Raw genomic sequence first — 21858 nt, 5'->3', positions numbered from 1 at the left:
TTTTTATCTATACAGATAATAAATTCTGACACATATCCACTGGATTTGCAAGCTGATTTGATGTTTCAATGATATTGGAATTGGTAGGAAAGAAACATAAAGAAGTAAGATGAATAATACAGCTGTGGAGAAAAACGACAATCAAATAAAAACAGGGAATAGGGCATATATGAACATGACTGAAAAGAATCTGAAGATGAAACATGCTTTTATGAGGGTCCTTAGAGATTAGCAGTGCCTACATTCTTTTAAAGACAATTATATACCTGTACTATTATTAAAAGCCTAAAAATTTAAAATAGGTTGTAGCACATACAAACTATAATCTTTCAGTCCTTCACAACCACACTCTTGGTCTGGTTCTAATATTTGAAAAATTTAGAGATAAAAAATTTTAAAGTTTTAGTTTGAACCATATAAAACTGCTACTATTTGACCGTATATGATCTACAAACAAGGCAGTTGCATACAGTTCAACCTAATAGATAAGACAGTCTTACAAAATAAGAGATGATTTCAGCTACATAATTAATTTTGGTGAAGAGAAAGCTAAATAATAATTCAGCAACTGGCAGCCCTGTCCACTGAGGACATTAAATACAAACATTGGCTTAGCCTTTAAGAGGAAATACATACATTTGCATTAGGGAGTATCTCTCTGAGAGAGAAGGTTGTTATTTACTGCAATGGACTACCTTTCTTGGAGGTTTTAAATATAGTTGGACTACCTTTCTTAGAGGTTTTAAATATAGTTGAATATTTTTTGTGTGGCACTGGAATATTTTACATTAAAAGACTATGATTTTTAAGTAAAATTGATTGTTACCTTTATATTGGGTAGCAAAATTTCCCTCTCTGTTCCACCATTTTGCCCTTGTTATCAAGGCTTCCTACCATGTATGGATTTTCATTGGTGGCAACTGGTCCTCTCCAGAATCTGAACAAGCAACCCATCTGGGTAGAGAATGATTGGGCCACAAGAAGGATTACAGAGAAATTGTTGAGTTTACACCAAGGTTTCTCAAGGCTTCTCATCCTTGGGACTACTATCAGATAATAATGTCTCCTGGGAAGCAAAGTTGCCCCAGTGGAGAACCACAGTCTCTAATGACGTTAGTATCTCATCTCATACTTTGTTGATTTTTTTTGCTCTGACTTATGTCAAGAGGCTTGTCTACTAATGGGATGTAGGGAAAGAGCAGAAAGCTGCCCCCCACCTTCAGTGCTTACACAGGATGAGTGTCTTTAGGCCAGCTGCTCTTCATGGGGTGAAAGTGGGCAGAGGACATAATCTCAAAAGCCAGTTGGCAGTTACAGTTTTGAGCTACTCAAAGCCAGTTGGCATCTACAATTTTGAGTTAATGAATCCATCTATTTGAATTTTGATGAACTGTTCTGGGAATCTTGGCTAAGTATCTTGTTTTGAATTGGAATTAATATTTAATATAAATCCTTCACGTAGAACTCAAATATATGGCACTGGAGTCATTATAAAGATTTTAAGAAGTAAACTAAAGGATAGAGGAGCAAACCTAGGAACAAAGCAGACTCACTGTCATTTTTTGTAAGATTTTTAAAAACCAATTTTGCTGTAATTTTAAATGTAATACTCATAATAGACATAATGCACACTTGTAATACTGGTATTAGAGAGCACGATTAATAATAGTTTATAAGTTAATATGTAAGACTTTTTCTTTACATAATGCCTAGTAGATTTTTACTATACTTAATGTAGAGAAGGCACATAAAGCAACATATAACACATTCAATTAGTACAATTATGTAATGATTCTCACTCTTGTTTCTTTCCTGGAATGTCCCTGGACATTTGATGTCTTTCTATTTTAAAGGATTTTTTTTCAATTCTCTGGGGGAATGGATGCTAGCTCATCATTGTACCAAGAGGGTAGACCCCCCCCCCATTTCTTCCATGACTCTGCTCTTTTCTCTCCATTCTATCCCAAGAGCATACACTACCTGTAATAAATGAGAATCTTCTTCATGAAATTAACCAAAGAAGAAAATTTCTTTCATTCTTTGTGAACTTCCTTAAAAACCATCTATTAGAAATTCTCTTCCGTTAATGAGAGGAAGGTACAAATGAATGAGAAATGTGTTTGTTGATTCTCTTTCTACAACCACACACACACATACATACACACATACGCACACACACACAAACCATTTTGCATCAGATGTAGGTGCACACACATTTCCCTGTACTGTTTCACTTTTTATCTGAGATGGATACCCAGCGTATCAAAAGAATCAATAAATATCAATCGACAGCTACTGAAAGTACATTTTCTCCTTGTTTACTTCTATTTCAATATGTTGTTTTAATCCACATATTACACTCGTCTAAATTTTAGCCTGTACAATCTCTTAAAATATATACTTTTGACATTTTGAATATATAATTCAATTGAGATAGGTTCAAGCTAGAAACAATTGTATTGGTAATAACCTCTTATTAAAGCTAGTAATTGATGGAGAAGTTAAGGCTGATTAAAAGGGAGCATGACAGGTAAAGGGAAATAATCCTAAATGGTGTAAGCAAATAGTGCATCAGGTAAAAATTTAGATTTGGGGCTGCAATTACATTTATCTCCTCAGATTCATTTATCCTGCACTAAGCCTGAGAATAATGGTAATAAAGAAAAATGTGTGTATAGAAGACTTTGCAACCTATTTTTCCAACACATACATATTAAAAAGCATCTCATGATTAGAATAATCCATTCTGTTACTAAGAACTATTTCCTTTTATTCAACTTCTTCTTTGTGTGCATTTTGGAAAATCATTTCTGGATCTTATCATTCTTCCCTGGAGACTTTGCCTTTGGCAATTACAACAGCAGAAAAAATCCTGAACACATGCTCCATACCTTTTCCAAATATGAGTTATCTACCTCTGTCTATTGTTAACCTCTTAGGCAGGGATCATAAATGTAAGTTTAAATTCAAAATGTTCTGGCAAAATTTTGCAAGAAAAATCTTATCTTTTAGCTTACTCATCTAGAAATTCTCAATGAATGAACCTAAAAGAATCTTTTTATTTTATGAATCTATAAACATTTAGGAGCACTCAAATAATAGCTATCTTAAGTGGTAGGAGAAATCATGTCTTTACATGTGTTTATCTTTAAAGTTGCTGAAATGTTTCTAATGTTTTCCCTACTTAAAATAAGAAATACTAACTCATATAGAAAAATATAAAGAGATAAATACCACATGTACTCACCATCAAATTGGTTTCACTGATCATCACCTAAGAGCATATTTAGGAATAACATTAATCGGGTGTCGGGCAGGTGTGGGGGTGGGAGGGGTGGGTGTATACACACAGAATGAGTGCGATGTGCACTGTCTAGGGGATGAACATGCTTGAAGCTCTGATTCGGGGGGGAAGGGGGGCAAGGGCAATATACATAACCTAAACTTTTGTACTCCCATAATATTCTGAAATTAAAAAAAAAGAAAAATATAAAGAGAGATGAAAGTCTTCTGCTTTATATGGTCTGATAGTATGCTTCATTCTGTATATATTTGTGGTTCTTACCACTTAGATTATAAATTCAAGACAATGAGTAAATTTTCAATATACATGAAATATATTTTATTATATATTATTATATTACATACATCTATATCAAAGCTTTAATGAGGATTCTGGGTAATGTTATTATTTTGATGTGATGATTGATATAGTGGACATAGTAGGATATCCATAGGTCATAATTACTTTTCTATTTGGTTTCTTTGTGTTCAAATAGGATATTTGATAAGTAAATTTTAAGATAAGAAAACCATTAGTTTATAGAAATAAAAAATGAAGAGAGAAGTGGTTTTCTTCCTGCCTTAAGTTTCTAGGCTACTTAAGAAAATTTTCTGATGAGCACATTGGAAGATAAATGAGGAGGAAGTAAAAGTAGAACTGCCTGGAATTTAATTATAAATGTGATACACGTTTCCTACTCGTTGGTCTATACTTTACTAAATTTGAAAAAGAATAAAGCGTTTACATTTTTCTAGCTGTATAAAGTTCTCTTTGTAAGTATAAGATGCCACTGTACCCTTAGAGGTGAGGGAAAATGATCAGACAGAAACTTTTACTTATGTCACTATTTGAAACTTCTTGTGGCATTATTTATCTTATCAGTTTCTAGTTTTAACAACTGACATTTCTAATGTTAATGTTTAAGTCCAGTGCTCGCAAAATATACTGTATTAGAAGGCTACATTCTCAAATAAAAGCAATAAAATGTAGTTTCACAATTTAATTTTTCTATTGGATAAGCTTTTCTTCACTTATATTTTAAAAGCAAGGAATAGTGAATATTGATTGGTAATGGAGAATCTTTGTGGAAAGAATGATATTAACAAAGACCACCTGTAAGTCATTAAATGTTAAGAAAATTTAGTAAACATAAGTAAATGTACGGCTATGGGAGCATACCAACAAGAGGAGTGATGAAATATTTGACTTCTAAATCCAACTTTTAAAATCTAAGATGTTTTAAATTAATTGGTAACAAATGGCAGTAAGACCTTTTTCACTAGCCAATTTTCTTTCCTTAAACTAAATTTTAAGCAAAACCTCTTACAAATTTATAAAGGTTTGAAATTCTCTTTAAAATAAGCCATGTCTTCAAGAATTTTATCACATTAACTACTTGATTATAATGCCAATAACAGGATTTATACATTTTTATGATGTCCAATTATTCCAGTATAGTGAAAGATACTTTGCAAAGTACAGGTGACCAAGTTGTTTTCTGTATGAGTAACGTTCAAGTTTGCACAGTGTCTTCCTTTGTGCTCCCATTGAATGTAGTTCACAATTCTATTACATCCCTTACTATATTCTATGGTTTGGATGTTTGATCCCTTCAAACCTCATGTTAAAATTTGGTCCCCAGTGTTGAAAGTGGGGCTTAATGGGAAGTGTTTGTGTCATGGGGGCAGATTCTTCCTGAATGGCTTGGTGCCATCCTCAAGGTAGTGAGTGAGTTCCCACTCTGTTAGTTGGCTAGTTGTTAAAAAGAGCCCGGCACCTCCTCGCTCTCTCTGTCACCATGTGATCTCTGCACACCAGGCTCCCCTTTACCTTCCATTATGATTGGGAGCAGTCTGAGGCTTTCCCCAAATACCCAATCTTCCAGCCAGTAGAATCGTCAGCCAGATAAACCATATTTTGGCATAAATTACCCAGCCTCAGGTACTCTTTTATAGCAACACAAATGGACTAAGACACTATATGATGTTGTGATTATCTATTTCTACATCTCAGTACTCCACTAAACTGACAGTACCTTCACGGTAGAGACAGTACCCTATTCAGCTGTGAATCCCTAGGGTTTAACACAGTGTATGGCCATAAAGTAAGAGTGTAATAATAAATGAATGAAATAAGCTAAGGAAGTTAAAATGCAGAGGTAACCAAGCTCCTTTCAAGCTGCAGTTAATGGAGAGAATCATTTATGGGATCACCAGGTAACAACCAATAGTTGTATAAAATTATACAACATATTTGTAGGCAGTGGTGCTGAGAACATTAGTGAGACAAATGAAAAAATGATATTTTAAAAGTCAACTGTGGTACTTCTAAATGGAAGTTCATTTACCCTCAAGCATCATATTAAATGGTATATTTCTCCTTCGCACTCATAAGAGTTCAGAACAAGGGCTGACACAGTTAATACTGATCTAATCGGTTCTATAATCTGGTCTATAAGGTTACTATAATATGAACAATATCTGGGGATAGAGTGTCATTGATTGTTGTGCTACATTCATAAAATGTGGCCTTGGTCATTTAATTCAAATGTAAAATCAGTATTAAAAATATATGTTTAGCTACAAAAGTTTACAACCTAATTGCATACTTTGGTTTGTGGACAATGAGGAAAGGAATAAAGTTGATGGTGGTATCTTGTACTTGTACCAAATGCCATTAGACTTTGGATTTCTGGGAATTCCCAAAAGGGTCCTAGGCACCAGGAAGGTGAACTATATTAAAGACAATGGCCCAAATACTTATCATGCAGCCTCATTCATCAGAATTCAATTAGCACACTTCTATAGCAGTTTAAAGTTCTGATATCAGGGTCCATATTTCAGATTTACCATATCTGTGTAATATAATTTACAGCCATCATATGTGTTTGGTACACATTTTAGGGTTTTAGAAATGAGAAATAATACCAAATGTTCCCCTAAGAAATAAAATGAAATAGGCATTGAGTTATGAGGATTCACACAGCACACTTTGTAATTATGATTGTACCTCGTTCTCCTTTCTGACACTTCTTCCTCTGCACTGTACACTTTCTTGTCTCAGTTGTGGGGGGACACAGGTTACCCTTTGCTGAAGGATGCTGTATTATTTCTCGGACCCGTGTTTCAGCCCCCCTTTTGAAGCCACATGTTTTTCCTTTCTTCGTGCATGGACTCCAAGGACTCCATTCACTGGCCTCACAGTGCACTGAAACAGAGCACAGAAACAGCTTCAGTTGGCTCAGGGTCACTCTCACCATTGCTAAGGAAAAAAAAAATGGTTTGCTTCCGTCAGTACTTGCTCAAATTCTGAGCAGAAATTTTACAGATCAAAGTTGGGCAAGATGACTTAAATATAAAACAAAGAGAATGGGAAAGGTAGGAATGAAATGTTTTCAGTTTTTTAGTACTCATATTATCAGGTTAACTCATTTTTTACATTAGATTTACTTTTCCCTGTAGATTTGATTAACCTAGGCACTAATATAATTACTCAAAATTGATCAATATTTTTATAACTTCTAGAGTATTGCTGCAATTATTGATTGATCCTGACCAGAACTTGATAGGATAGGTATTATTTATGTACTAGAGAACTGATTCTCAAACTTTAGCATGCATTAGAATCACCTGGAGGGCTTGCTAAACAAAGAATGCTGGGACCTCACTCCCAGAGTTCCGAGTCATTGCCATTTCTACTTCATGTGCTGTTGGGCACTTAAATATTGTCATTTATTACTGGGTGTGGTTCAGGCATAGTATCATCCATTTAGAGTGATGTTTGGGTCCGTTTCAGCTGATAACTTGATTCTAAAATTAACTTGACTGAGTGATTCCTACGATGAACTAATATATTTTTCTAAAGCTTCTTTTGTAAATTTGTTTCCTTTTTCTGGATGTGTTAGTCTCTTCATTTCAATTACAGGGTTCTCAGGTCTTATAACAGATTTTTGCACTTCAACTAATGTATTTTTTCTGAAGCTTCTTTTGTAAATTTGTTTCCTTTTTCTGAATGTGTTAGTCTCTTCATATTTCAATTACAGGGTTCTCGGGTCTTATAATAGATTTCTGCACTTCTAATGAAAAGTAACATCTGAGAGGTGCTATTCTTATATTTACGTCCATAAAACTTAACATATAATGGAAACAGCTTGCAACAGTAGCTCTTTCAGATACTATAAGAATCTCTTTCCACAAAAAACAAGTTTCTAGTGACCTCTCTTGCTGCTTTCTGATTTAATGAACCCTTATTTTAGAGCAGAATATTCTCATCACAACCTCAAGAAAGATAAACTAAATGTTTTGGAAATTTAAATCCAATTGTCACCCATTTTTCGCAGGCTTTTTCCGTCACTTTCAAGTACCTAGAGTTAAATGGTAGTGATTAGTTAAGTGAATTTCACTTTCTGTGAAATTAAATGAGATTTATCAAACCACTTTCAAAATAGTTTTCGTGCTCAGTTATATTATACCACAATAATTTTGGTTAAAGAATAGAGCAACCAAGTCACTTGATAATACTATAATCTCTTCCCAGTTATAGATTTTTATACCAGCATCTCATGCTGATATTAACCATTAAAAACTATTGGATCTTTAGCACATACAAATAAAAACACCTCTAAGAAAGCAAATCAGAAAGGACAAAGTTTGTGAGCCGTCACTTTGTCCAGTGTTTATTTAATGCCAGAATTAAGAGGGCTAAATTAGAAAAAATTATCATATGTGGAAGTGATCAGAACTTTGGTGCTCTTTCATAATAGCAAAGGTCTAGGCAAATGTATACTTAGACTTCAGAAAAACAGATTGTAAAAATTACAGCAATGATAGGCAATGATTAGTGTAGAGTTAGAGGATAAATTGTTCTAAAAATCAAATTCCAAGGACAATCTTAGATAATTCCATTGGAGGAGAGAAAATATTCAAAAGTAATGAGTTTAGATAGCAAAAAACTCCAATGAGACCATATAGTTAAAAAGCCATGAGAGGCAGTGAATTGTTAGAGAAATACTGTAGAATGAACATAAAATGTTAGCATTCAAAGAATATTTCCAGGAAAAAATCGAAACTTTGGAAAAAAATGCTAAAGACAACAGAAAGGGTGATTTAAGTTGTATTCAGGTCATTTAATGAACAATGTAGAACTCGGGCACTACTTGGTTAAGAGGTGGTTAAGAGGTAGATAAGAAAAAAACAGAACTACTCAACTTCTGTGTTCCTTCTATCTTCTGCATTAAGAAAAATCTTAACAGTTAACATTTTTAACTATTCACCAGTGAAACACATGTCTCAGAAAAAGTAATAAGAGCCCTGTCCCTGGGAATGGTCATGCTGTAGTTGATCATCAGGCTGAGATGCTTTAAAAGGGATTCCTGAGTTGGGAGCAAAGTCGAATTGGATATCCTACCAGTATTGACCTTTCAACACCATTGCTCTTTTGCTCTAATTGCCAGTGTCTAGCTACATAGAGAACATAGCAAGGGCACGTCCCTTACCACTCCTGTTTGGAGTGCACCATCTTCCCTCTGTTACTATTTGAACAATTTTGCTCACCCAGAGAAGCAGTAAAGATAACAAAATGACAGTGCAGAAAAGGAACAAATTTCTGTAGCACAAAGTGGAAAGAATATGTTCTCTTATAAAATGGGGTTCAGTGGATGTTTATGTTTAATTTGGCCTGCAAACCAAGGGGAGTCCTCGTGTGATATAAGTCTTTCACCCCAGCTCTATATCAGGGTAGCATCTATTTGTGATCTTTCCTCTTAGTATAAAATGTAGGTAGCAAAGAGAAAGACACATTCTTTAACCTGTTGGGTGAGCAGTGGGGAACTAAAGTCAAGGTACTGATTATAGCACTGACAGTAACTCACAATGTTCCCTTAGGGCTCATTATTTCAGCTCTCTGGTCCTAGTTTTCATACTTATTAAGGGAATAGGCTTTAATATCCCTCTGTGACAAGGAAGCAAGTCATCATTTTCTCTGAAATTCTGAGACAAGCCTGTAGGCATGGCAAGTATAGTGGCTATAGGCCAGGCACCACATGATGAGAGACATCACTTAAGGAGCAAACAATAAGAGCTGGCCCTGAACAAATGTTGCGGATTTGCACTACCACCGTGTCCTAGGTGTACCTGTTAAATGAGCCCGATTCAGTAAATGGTCTTTAGACTGCTCACCCCATTCTAAAAAATATAAATTACCAGTAAGTTTTAAAGGCTAATCCAACAGTGTCAAGTATTAAATGCTCTCCCTATAGAAAAGCATTGATAAATTTAAGCTAAATAGCCTTCCGAGGACTGAATGCTATACCTTAAACAGCTAAAAATATATAAATATGTGTCCTTTTATCTCTGTAGAGAAATCCCACAAACTTTCTGCAACTCATCCTGAATTTCTACCCTTGAATATCCCACAGAAATGTTTCCTATTTTTTCCCACTGTTTGGAACTTATTACTTCTAATCATCAGCCCACAGGACCTATAAAGAGAGGAACTTCAAGTGCTTTCTCTTGTACCTTGTACCCTATTCCTAAGTTGTTTTTTTTTGTGTTTTTATTACTAGTGAAGAAAAGATTTAACCAAAATGAGCCATGAACTGTTTCAGGATTGTTGTTTTCCAGATGCTTCTGAAAATATCTTTAAAATATCATCTATTTATTTCATCCTACCAAAAATTTTGTTTAGAAATAAATCTTCTGCGGTAGACCTGAAGCGGTTAAACCACCACTTTAGAGTTATGACTCCAGCAATTCAGATTCTAATGGATCTGACTGTGGGGACCCCAGGGGAGTTCTGGAGACTGTCTTGTACTGAATCAGGAGGGCATTTGTGTGCATATTCCAACATCACTGCAGCATCAAAGGTTCTCGTAGTTCTTGCCCAGGGGATTTTGAAATTTTGTAAGCTGTTTTCCCATTTGGTTTAGCATCTGCTCCCCAAGTGTTCATCAAACTCGTAGCTGTAGTAGCTGCACAACATTTAAAAGAGGGAAAATATAGCCTGACAGTGATCTGTTATTTAGACAAACAACTTGTCTGAGGGACCTCCCCCTGCCCCGGGAAACTCAGCCTGCAATTAATCAGACCCTGGGACTGTCTCATTCTGTCAGTTTGAGTAAGTCCACAATCCTCTCTTTCTTATTTCTGAATACCTGTGGAAGCAGAACATTTCAGCAAAGCAGTGTGAAAGAAAAAAATGAGATTTTTAACTATAACAATACCAGTTCTCTAGGTCTTTGATCCATCAATTGAGCATTAATGGGTTGTATCAAAAGAATACATTTTTCCCCTTTGGAAAATAATTTTGGGCACTGGTTGAAATTAGACCTGCTTGCCCTAATGTGAAAATTTAGTTTCAAGACATTTTTTAAATATATATATACACACACACATATAAAAATAAACACACACATATATATCCCATATATACATATATAGTATATATAAAGTAAGTAAAGCATCATTAAATAATAATACAAAATAAATCTATAGTGATCAGAATTGAAACAATTATCGACAGTCCCTAAGAAATAATGGAGCACCCACTGGGTGTTAAATTGTACTGTGGTACCAGATGGGTAAGGCTATGGGAACACACTTAAGATTGTATCTTTGTAAATAAGGATGGAAAGAGCCTGTAAGAGACAGTCCTTCAGGTTATTTTGAAATAGGACTCTGAGAAGTACCTCCATGGAGACTGGCATTATCATCAGAGGTATAATCCACTGAAATTCTTAGAGGTTCTCCTTACCAATACTGACACACTCCATGGTATGGTTGTTGGCTTCCAACCCTTCTGGGCAATTGTCAAGGCACTTTCCAAGGTGTAAGTAAAATCCATTTTTACATTTTGTGCAGAAATTTTTGTTGAAACAGGTATCACAGTCAGCTTTGCATTCTGAAAGAGAAAAAAGAAAAGTGAAATATGATTTATTCTCTTCTCTTAACTACCAGTTCTGCATGTGTCCAACACAGGTATGTGCAACTTTTGTGTCAAACAAACACATGGAGTTCAAAATTATTTTGCCAAATTGAATTAAGGTTCCTCCACAGTCATTTAGTTGATGTGCATTGGTCATTGATTTCAGAATCATTGTACTGATTGCCTTATAAAAATTTTTGGCAGTATATGTACAGCCAAGAATGTTTATAAGACCAACTATCTATTTATATTAAATGATAGTGAAAATGTTTCATCAGAACTTTACTAAAATATACTGAGATATTGCCTTCGTGCTGTTCTTGAGAGCTATTCACTCATTCAACAAATATTTGATTGTCCACTATGTGTCAGGCATTATTCTAGGTATTGGTTGACAGCAGTGCACAAGAGAAATAAGACGCAGACTTCACAAAGTTTACATTCTAGGAGGGGAAACACAGTAAGCAGCAACAATAGTTGACCCTTATATGGTCAATCATTGTAAGCCAGGAATGCTACAAGTGCTTTACAATATTAAGGCATTTAAACTTTACAACAGTTCAATGAGGTAGTCACTATAATGATTTCCATTTTATGGATAAGGAAACTGATGCTCAAAGTGGTTATGGAACTAGTCCAGAGCCACAGAGCACACTGGTTTTTGAAACCAGGCAGTCTGGTTCCACAGTGATAAGTGCTCTGGAAAACAAAACAAAACAAAAAGCAGCAAAAGGTGGGGGAAAATAACAATAGGAAAAGATGGGAAAAAGAGATGGGGAATGAATAATAAGGGAAACGGGCTAATTATTTTGGATACAATGCTCATGGAATGCCTCTCTGAGATGACATATGAGCAAAATCTTCAATGAAATGAGGGAGCCAGTCTTGCAAAGGTGTGGGCAAAGAGCTTTCCAAACTGCTAGAACAGCCATTGTAGAACAATAATTGCAAGGCTTGATGTAGGAAGATCTTGTAAGAAGGCCAGTAAAGGTGGTGCAAAATGGTTGAGGGAGAGTCGTAGGAGATAAGTGTGGAGAGCTACATGTGATATTTTTATAGAGGAATGATATTTCCTAATTTATAGTTTTAAAAGGTCACTTGGTCTATAGTCTAGAGAGTAGACTTTCAGGGTCTGGATGAGAGTGCTTCCAACATTTATTTCCAATTAATAAATAAATGTTTCAGTTCCTATACTAGAATCCTTGAAGCCAAAATAGCTGAAATGAATCTTCAGGTTATTAAATAGCTGGATTTTGTGATGATAATAGGAACTCAGATGGAATTGAGGATTATAGTAATCCTCTATAAATTCAATGAGTAATGGTCATGTTCTCAGTCTTTGCTTTTACAAATTAAATAAAACAAAACTTAAGTGATTTTTTTCCTGAGTTAGTGGTGAAAATTTTCCTGCCCTAAGTGCTAAGTCCAAATATGGTTGAGTCTAAGTATCAGATAAACATTATTATTTACATAACATCAAATATCAAAATATATGAGAGGCCTTATCAACCTGGAAAAGTCCCCAAGGATGAGATAAAAATACAATTTTGTGTAGGCACTTACTTGTACACTTATTTATATCTGGATATCGAGTTCCATAATATCCACTTGGACATGAAGAGAGACACACTCCAATTTGCTTCATGCCAATTCTTTCCAGAACAAAAAATAGTCTGGGCTTACATGACAAACATCCATTGTAATCTGAACACGTTGCACAGCCTCCTTGGCAGCCTTGACTGACATTAGGATGCACTGGGGAGACAAATGCAGAAAGACAAAAACAAAGGTTAAATCAGAGTTGTAGAAGTTAAATGACATTTCCTGGGCAGGGGATACATTTTCTGTCATTAGCTTTCAATTTGGTAGTAATGAGTAAATGAGGTAGGAGGATTTTTTCCAATCATTTTTTGTGATCTTGTATTTCCGTTTAGTACATTTATTGCTGTTGATTTCAAACTTCTTAAAAGTTGAGCTTTTGGAAAGTAAGAATATATTGCCTCAAAGGATTTGTAGAACATATATGTATAAATATGATATCCTTACTGACTTAGCACCCTGGGAGATCTGGGACTGGTAATTTTGTGCTCATTTACACATTGAAATTAATACACATTAATTTTGCTTTTCATTTGTATATCAGATGATAAGCACATGTCTTTCATTTCTTCAGCAAGTAAAACATATGCTGGGACTTAACTTGAGTAAGGACACTAAATTCTATAATATCTTTTTTCACCTACGGTCTATGAGAGAACACAATTTTACTTTTTGATCCAATGCACATTTATTATGAGACTATATTAGCTATTCAGCAACCCCCTTAATGCTTTCCTGAAATATTTCTTCTCACATGAGTTTAATAATTACTAGTTCAAACTGATATAATAGTGAAAAATGTGATATTTATCTTAACAATATTTTCACATGGATCATATGTAACTATGGTAATTTATGTACAATATTTTTATCTTTGGGGAGAGAAGACTTATAGTTCCTATGCTCTCATTTTTCACCTACTCAAATTAAATGTATGTCTGGTGAGGATGGACCCATCTACTTTAAGGATCACTGCTAAACACATTCAAAGGTTTCCAAGAGTCACCAGTGTGTGAGGTAAGAGTGTTCAGTAGCAAGTCTGAGCAAATCTAAATGAATATTTGGGAGACTTACACTTAATTGAGATCTTTACAACTTTAAACCTTCTTATGACTATTAACTAGTCATCATCACCTATGTGTGAGCTGGTAGAAACTGCTGACTACAGGGTCTCCCACGTAGCTGGCATTTGGGACGATTTCCTCTCTTAATGTATTCTCTATCCAAATATAATGCTAATAGCTTTATCATCCTTTCAGGATGCCAGAAGGGAGAAATAGTCCTTTAAGAAGAGAAGGTTGATGCACACACAGGAGTCTAAAGGCATCCTAGCACAATTCTGACTTCTTTTGTTGGTGGTGGAAAAGATAAGCTCTGATGGACCTTGTCATTATTAAAATCTGTCTTTACAGGGATGTTTGGTTATTCCTAAGCTCTTACCACAAAAACAAATCCCCCAGGATTAGGTAGCAGGGCGACCCGTAAGACCTAATAGCCTTACCACAGGAGTGCACGGGCTAGCTACACAGAGGTCATTCGGTTGACCAGCATCCTCCGCCTGTCGGAAACCATCCCTGGACCAGCCGCAGGAACCACAAGCAGCTCATTCTCATTCCAAGACGTTTTGTAAATAAACTGAGGAAATGTGTGGGGGAAGGGAAGTCTGCTTTTCCTGTACATGCTCCTCTGTGGGGTGGGGCAGTCCTATAAAGTGGCACAGGAGGTTTAGACATTATGGGGCCTGGGGGACTTGTAAGTGAAAACTGCTTTCCAAGTTACAGGGTCATTTTTCATGCCAGTAACTTAGCATTGGAGACTTACAGAAAATGTGTACATATTTTAAGGTTGGAAACACCCTTAAAAGGAAAAGGGGCAAGAGAGCTCCATGTGTTCAGAATCTACTAGGTCCATTTCAAGAAGCAAGAAATGTAGGTAAAAACCTGTAAAACCTTTTCATAAAGAATTGAAAAATATAGAAAAGAATTGTCTGTGGAATTCCACTTCTCTGGGGAAAAGTGGACCTTAACTTAAAAGAAAATCACTCCGACTCAGGGCACTAAGTGACTCTGGGTTTAATGAAGATGGATCAGATTGGTCCAGGCCAATCTACCCCTGTCTCCAAAATGTGCCTATGGAAAGGAAACACACAATTGTAATTTTACACACCCATAAATTTTTATCAATTATGATATAACTTTATATAGATCAGTTATTAATATAGACATGTTTACACATTTAGACCCTCAAAAACTGGTATTTCTTAGGATAAATTTCATTTAAAAATTAGGTTTTGATATTTTGAAACTTCTCCAAGAGGGAGCTCTGCATGGGACTTATGATTGGTAACAGTTTCCACTAAAATTATGAGATGTGCCAAAATACCTTGCTCAATTCTCTTCTTTCTCTAAAACTTTTACTGATGAAATTCAGCACAGTCAACATCGTGCTACAATAGTTCCTTTTTTAATATTTTGGCTTTTTTGACAAAGGTTTTTGGAAAATAGATTTTTTAGAAAAATCAAGAAAGACCTAGTTCCAACTTACAAGGAAATTTTGTTTGTTTTTAAAATTAAAAAAAAATGCTAAACATCACTAATCATCAGGGAAATGCAAATTAAAACTACAATGAGATACCACCTTACCCCGCTCAGAAGGGCCATTAATAAAAAGTCAAAAAACAATAGATGGTGACACAGATGTGGTGAAAAGGAACACTTGTATACTGCTGATGAGAATGTAAACTAGCATAACCTCTGTGAAAAACAGTATGGAGATTCCTTAAAGAAGAAAATAAACCTACCGTTTGATTGAGCAATCCCACTACGGGGTATCTACCCAAAGGAAAAGAAGTCATTTTATAAAAAAGACACCTGTACCCAAATATTTATTACTGCATGATTCACAATTGCAAATATATGGAAACAACCTAAGTGCCCATTAACAGATGAGTGGATAAAGAAAATGTGATGTATGTGTGTGTGTGTATATATATGTATATATATATATACTAATCAGTGATAAAAAAAGAATGAAATAACATCTTTTGCAGCAACTTGGATGGAATTGGAGACTATTATCCTAAGTGAAGTATCTCAGGAATGGAAAAACAAATACCACATGTTCTCATATATAAGTGGGAGCTAAACTAAGGATATATATGGTCATAAAGACATTGGAAACTAAGAAGGAGGGAGGTGGGGGGGCCAGGGATAAAAATCTACCTGTTGGGTACAATGTACATTATTCTGGTGATAGATACATGATACACTGAAAGCCCTGGCTTCAGCATTATACATTATCCATATAACAAAAATAATTTTTCTATTTGTTTTTAAACAATAAATTTTGAATACAGGCAATGGATTTTGAATATGAAACGATGGAAAACTTTTATTTCTTCATGTAGGTTGAGATGCTAGCTGTGGGAAGTGAGAGAAATCGAGACTATGAAGCTCAGATTCTATGATTCTAGTTTTTTCTTTTTATGGTTGAGTAGTGGAGTAACTGCTTTCTTGAATGCTGTATAAAGATCACTCAAATTATTCAGTCAGTATTACACAACTAGATACAAATTTCCCAAACTTCATCTTAGGGCAAGAGCTTTTACTTTTTATATGGAAACCACAGAAAACTTTGGTCTAGATTGACTGTAACAACCCTTTTAGCCATAAAATCTTGTGATTCTAAGACAGGATTTTACTTTCTCATGCTTCTTTCTTTTTTCCCCATTCTAATACTAACTTCATTTTGCATTTCTGACTCACTTTTTTTCAAACAATATTTCCTGCTATTATTTTATATGAGCAATGGAGATGGTAGTGGTGGAGAGGTAGGGAGGTTTCATAGAATAGCCAGCATTTGAACTTAAGTCTTAAAAAATGTGTTGGAGTTTATTAGTGGCCTTGTGGGGGTAGAGGAAACACATTTACTCAAATTGAGAAGAAGACTGGCAGAGTTTGATGCAACTGGTGCATAAGTTGTGGGTAATGGAGTTATGAGGCATATCAAGACGACTGGAAGCATAGGGTACATCTAGATTATAAAATTCTTTGTGGAATAGGCCAAGGAAATTATTCTGTAGACATGGACGATTTCAATCCAGTGAGTGATATATGATATATGAGTGATATATGATCATTCACTCCAGTGATATTCATACTATTAGAAAGGTAATTTCCCTGGCGGTGTGGCAAGCATGGAAACCAGAAAAAAACTAATGTAGTGGACAAGGTAAAAGGCTGCTGATAACTTACAATATAGCAGAGGTACTATAATGTGACAAGGAAGGGATGCATGTTCCAGGATATTTAGGAAGTGGAATCAATCAAACGTGGTGACTAACCAAATGTGGACTGAGCAAGAAAGGATTTGAGAATGTGTGTTCTAGTTTCAGCCAGTCAGTAGAGAGAAGAAGAGCTACCAAGGCAGGGGAGTAAAAGCCTGCAGTTGGAGGGTAGGGGAAGGTGCATAAAATAAAGTGGACTACAAATATAAATATGGCTTGGAATCAGGAATTTTTCAGATTTTATAAAATATCAAGGGAATGATGCTTAATAGATAGAGCTTACTTTGAAGGGGCTATTGGAGATGTACGTGTGAGTCTGTGGTGGTAGCTACTTAATTAGAAAAGGCACCTGGAAAGGGGGAGGTGCTGAAAATGACAGAGAAAGGAAACATAATCCAAAATAAAGAACATTCGGTAAGAATGTATTATCAGCAGACTTTTATAATACTTTGAATTTCTATACCACTTTTGCTTTCAAAGAATGCATCCTCATAAAAAGCTAAATTATCTGTGGTAATTGTTCTATGATTAAGTAAATAAGTAGAAGCTATCAAAATCATTGATTTTTGAAACCCTTAACTAGGACTCAAAGAAATGCTGTAACTTACTGGACAAACAGTGAGTTTAGATCAAACTTTAGAACTTAGATCTTTGCTACCTGGCACCTATCTCTTTCTACATAAATAAACATTAGATGCGTAACAGGGGACAGATAAGAGTGGGAAGATGGACAGAATTCATGGGAAATTTAAAGTGGGACCTCCTCATCATAAATGTGTCATATACACAGTAAAATTAATATGTCTTTCCTTAAAATTAAGAAAGAGATAAGTGTCTTTTCTTAATTGGTTTATGAAGGTTAAGTGTACTAAGAGAGTACATGCTTGTTCATAACTTAAATCTATTTGCAGTGTCAGAACTGACAACATCCCCTGAATAAGGACTTCAATTTCTCTAGCTATTAAACAAGGCTTGCCACTCTCTCTCTTTTTGATAACCTTCAACTTGTGATATATAACTGATGTAACAGTTCCTAAGGGACTTATTATAGTCATGAGTGTTAATTGAACTTTGATAAAACATCCAGAGTTTTAATGGAATCAGAGCATTTGGTAAATATGCAACCTTTGGCTTCTGATTTTCAGTGTTTATGATGTATCAAACCAAATGCAGTCCTGGAAACTACATCTGTTTCCATAACAATTTAAGTGCAAGCTTCAAAGATTTGCCTTGCTTTAATCTCCTTCTATAAAGCTCAATTACAAATGTACTAACATCTATTGTAAATTGCTATATGAGAGAAATCTATTATCACATGCTGCCAATTACCTCTGATGGTCATTCATTTGAGGCTAGAGAATTTCCAAAAATATAAAATTTAATAGACTTTAGATTAATATTAAATAAAACCGGGTTGACTGATGTTAAAGATGTGCCAAATACATGAATGTAACTTATCAATTTTATAATTTAATTAAAAATTAATAGATTCAAATTTGATAAAAGTTATTTTTAACTAAAAAACACGATACAGAATCTCCCTAGAGTATTTTGTCTTCATAGCATTCACTGCTTGCTCTTCTGTACGTAGTGGCCTTAAAGGATCTAGAGAAGAAACCAAAGAAATTCCATAATCAAAGTTATTTTTACATCTGTTCTTTCCTCCATGTCTTCTCTTCTTACAAGATGCTCACATTGATTGTATGCTTTTTGAGGGTAGGGGTATGGCTGGTTTGATAATTTCTTGAAAATTTTCTTGATAATTCCCAGCTTCTATACAGGGTGGCTATTTATTGAATAGGCTCTCAATAAACTGTTCTTGATTACTGAATGAATGAAGGCAATAAATACAAATGATAAGCTATTTATCTGTGCTTTTTGAAAATAATAAAGACGTTAAAGCAGTAAATATGTAACATAAAGTATCTACAATAATTGATTTTGGGATATGCCTATGAATATCTGGTAAAAGAATCAAATTCCAAGTTATATACATTTTGAATGCTTAATTATACAATAAATCATTCCAAATAAAATAATAAAAGCTTTTTTGGATTTCATTTACTTCAATAATCTGTTCACCTAGGGAAAATGTAGCGTATTTTTTTTCTTGTCTAAGTTAGGACAACACATTTCTACCATATCTTGGGACTTGATTGTTACAGAATCATATTTATGTTTAGAATAATATTACAGTCACTGAAAATTAAGAGATGTTTTCTGGTTCCTCTGGAATACTTGGCAATGTTCACTTTAAGAAAAATATAATGTTAAAAATTTGAATTACTTGGCAGTCTCTTTCAAACTCTGTTGGGTCGATCCAAGAAAATATTGCAAGTCTATGTTTCATATTTGTTTATTAGTTAAAGCTTCCAAAGTAGAATTGACAATGGCTAAGTCTCCACAACCATTCAGGCAATCTGGGGGAGTTAGGTATAGACAGAAAAATGTGTACAAAGGCTTTTTTTCCCCCTACTGAGGCAGTGCTTCTGCTGTATGTACAAAAGCTTTTCTGAATAAATATAATTACTTATTGGAATATAACACTTTTTTATATTCTCAAACTAGGGTATCTGGATGAACAGAGGTCTACTCATAGTCCTCCATTATTATTTTCGATTAATAATTTGTTCTAAGGGCCACATGTTTGTATGTCTGAATATATATACATATAGATCTTGCTATTTTTGAAATACCGTTTATTACCTGATGGTTTTAATGTTTTCCTATACCGATGTTTTAATTATTAAATGAATTAAAATTCACCTATGATATTTAAATATACATATGTATATGTGTGTTTCATATGTATGTATACATGTATGTATATACATATATAGACACATGCATGCATGCATGTATGCACACACATCCCTCCACACTTATTCTATTTGGTCTTTTACCAAAGGCATAAGGACAGACATTAATTGAACTCTAACAGCAAGTATAACAGTCTGTTGTATCTTTTGTCCCACTGAATCTGAAAGCTTGTGCCTACACCAATGGGTTCACAGAATTCCTAATAGTCTCAGAGAGGAATGTATTCACCAGTTGTTGAATACAGCCCAGTTGGTGCTCCACCATTATTATTATGTGGGGAAACATACTGTTTTTAATGGAAATGGTTTCTTTGAGAACTTGGAAAGTCTTTCTTTTTCTCTTACTGAATAATAATTTCCTGCAGGGAATCTAATATTTATACTCTATAAATACTTTAAAATAAAACCACAGCAATAGGGCAAACCTAACATTAAACAGCAATTAGCTAGACTTTCCACTAAAATCAAGTCAGTTCAATATATTAAGAAAATGGCTAGCAAATGATGGCAGCTGTAGAATTCCTGAAATCTAAGATATGATGAATATTTGGTAGCTAGATGCCAATTTAGTGGCCCGGCGCTATGCTGTGTGTGACCACATGCTACAGAATCAGTACTAGAAATGAAAAATAGAAGAAAAGTGGGCTTCATTCTACATGGCTTCAGTCCCCAACTCCCAGCTGCAGACTGGTACTGGGAGCACAGCAGGAGGTGAGTGGCAGGTGAGCCAGCAAAGCTACATCTGTATTGACAGCTGCTCCCCATCCTCCCATCATTGCATAAGCTCCACCTCCTGTCAGATCAGCAGTAGCATTAGATTCTCACAGGAGCATGAACCCTACCATAAACTGCACATGCGAGGGACCTAGGTTGCACACTCCTTATAAGAATCTAATGTCTGATGATCTCAGGTGGAGCTGAGGCGGTGATGCTAGTGCTGGGGAGCAACCGCAAATACAGATTATCATTAGCAGAGAGGTTTGACTGTACAATAAATGTAATGCACTTGAATCATCCCCAAACCATCTTTCTCCTGGTCTGTGGAAAAACTGTCTTCCATGAAACCAGTCCCTGATGCTAAAAAGGTTGGGGACTGCTGGTATATGGATATACTGTGTAGACTGTAAGTAAGGTTTTTAACAAAACTTTCTGAGAGCTCACAATGTGCCCAACACTACATAGGATGCAGAAAATGCAGGGCCAAACAAGACGTCCAGTTCCTGATGTCATGATATTAATCAGTTAATAAGCAGGTAAACAAAGACTTAAGTGATTAAAGGTGGTGATGAAGTGTTGTGGAGGAAATAAACAGGTGGATAAGGCAGAGAGTAACACTGGGGAGATCCTTTAAATACAGTGGTCAGGAGAGGCCCTTCAAGGTTTCTCTTTAGCTGAGACGTGGGGAATGAGGAGGATTCAGTCATGAAAACCCAAGGAAGAGTATTTTAGGGGAGTTGAAGGCCATGGGGAAGAACCAGGCAGGGGGAACAGCACAACAGGAACCAATAAGGCTACAGAGCTGAGAGTGACAGGAAATGACTAGAAAAGGGGGTCGGAGCTAGATCTTTGTGGGCCGAAGTAAAGAGCCTAAGTACATTTAGACTCTGCATTTTTAATATCAGAAGGAAAGGAAAGAACACATTTTGCCTGATAGTTATTCACTATAATTTTTGTTAATTTTATGGGCCTTGGAGCAGAACCAGCATCTTGTATTCCATGAAAATATGTTTTCTTATTAACTTTTATACTAGAGAAGAATGTTCTAACTAGCAACAAACTTGGGAATTTACATCAAGATTCCACTCTTTGAAGAAACTGTGCATCAATCTACATGTTCTTTGCTCTTGGGAACATTCCATTTCTCCTCTGTTCCTCCCCATCTTCTTCTAGCAGTAATTTTAGTTTCCTTCCAGGTTTTAAGTTTTCACTCTCTTTTAGTGGAGTGTGTGTGT

At 35.2% G+C, this 21858-nt stretch overlaps 1 protein-coding gene across 1 annotated transcript in view; it reads right to left on the bottom strand.

Moving 5' to 3' along the window:
* RSPO3 (R-spondin 3) overlaps positions 1-21858 on the bottom strand; it is a 76140-nt gene that overhangs the window by 33752 nt on the left and 20530 nt on the right. Inside the window, exons 2-4 of the mRNA XM_069488232.1 lie at positions 12767-12958; positions 11033-11179; positions 6293-6490 (exon numbers count right to left, since the gene is read on the bottom strand). Coding sequence (XP_069344333.1) covers positions 6293-6490; positions 11033-11179; positions 12767-12958 — 537 coding nt within the window. The remainder of the gene's footprint in view (positions 1-6292; positions 6491-11032; positions 11180-12766; positions 12959-21858) is intronic.

This window comes from Eulemur rufifrons, chromosome 15, assembly GCF_041146395.1.
Source record: "Eulemur rufifrons isolate Redbay chromosome 15, OSU_ERuf_1, whole genome shotgun sequence".
Lineage (NCBI taxonomy): Eukaryota > Metazoa > Chordata > Mammalia > Primates > Lemuridae > Eulemur > Eulemur rufifrons.
This window is presented reverse-complemented; position numbering and strand designations above follow the sequence as displayed.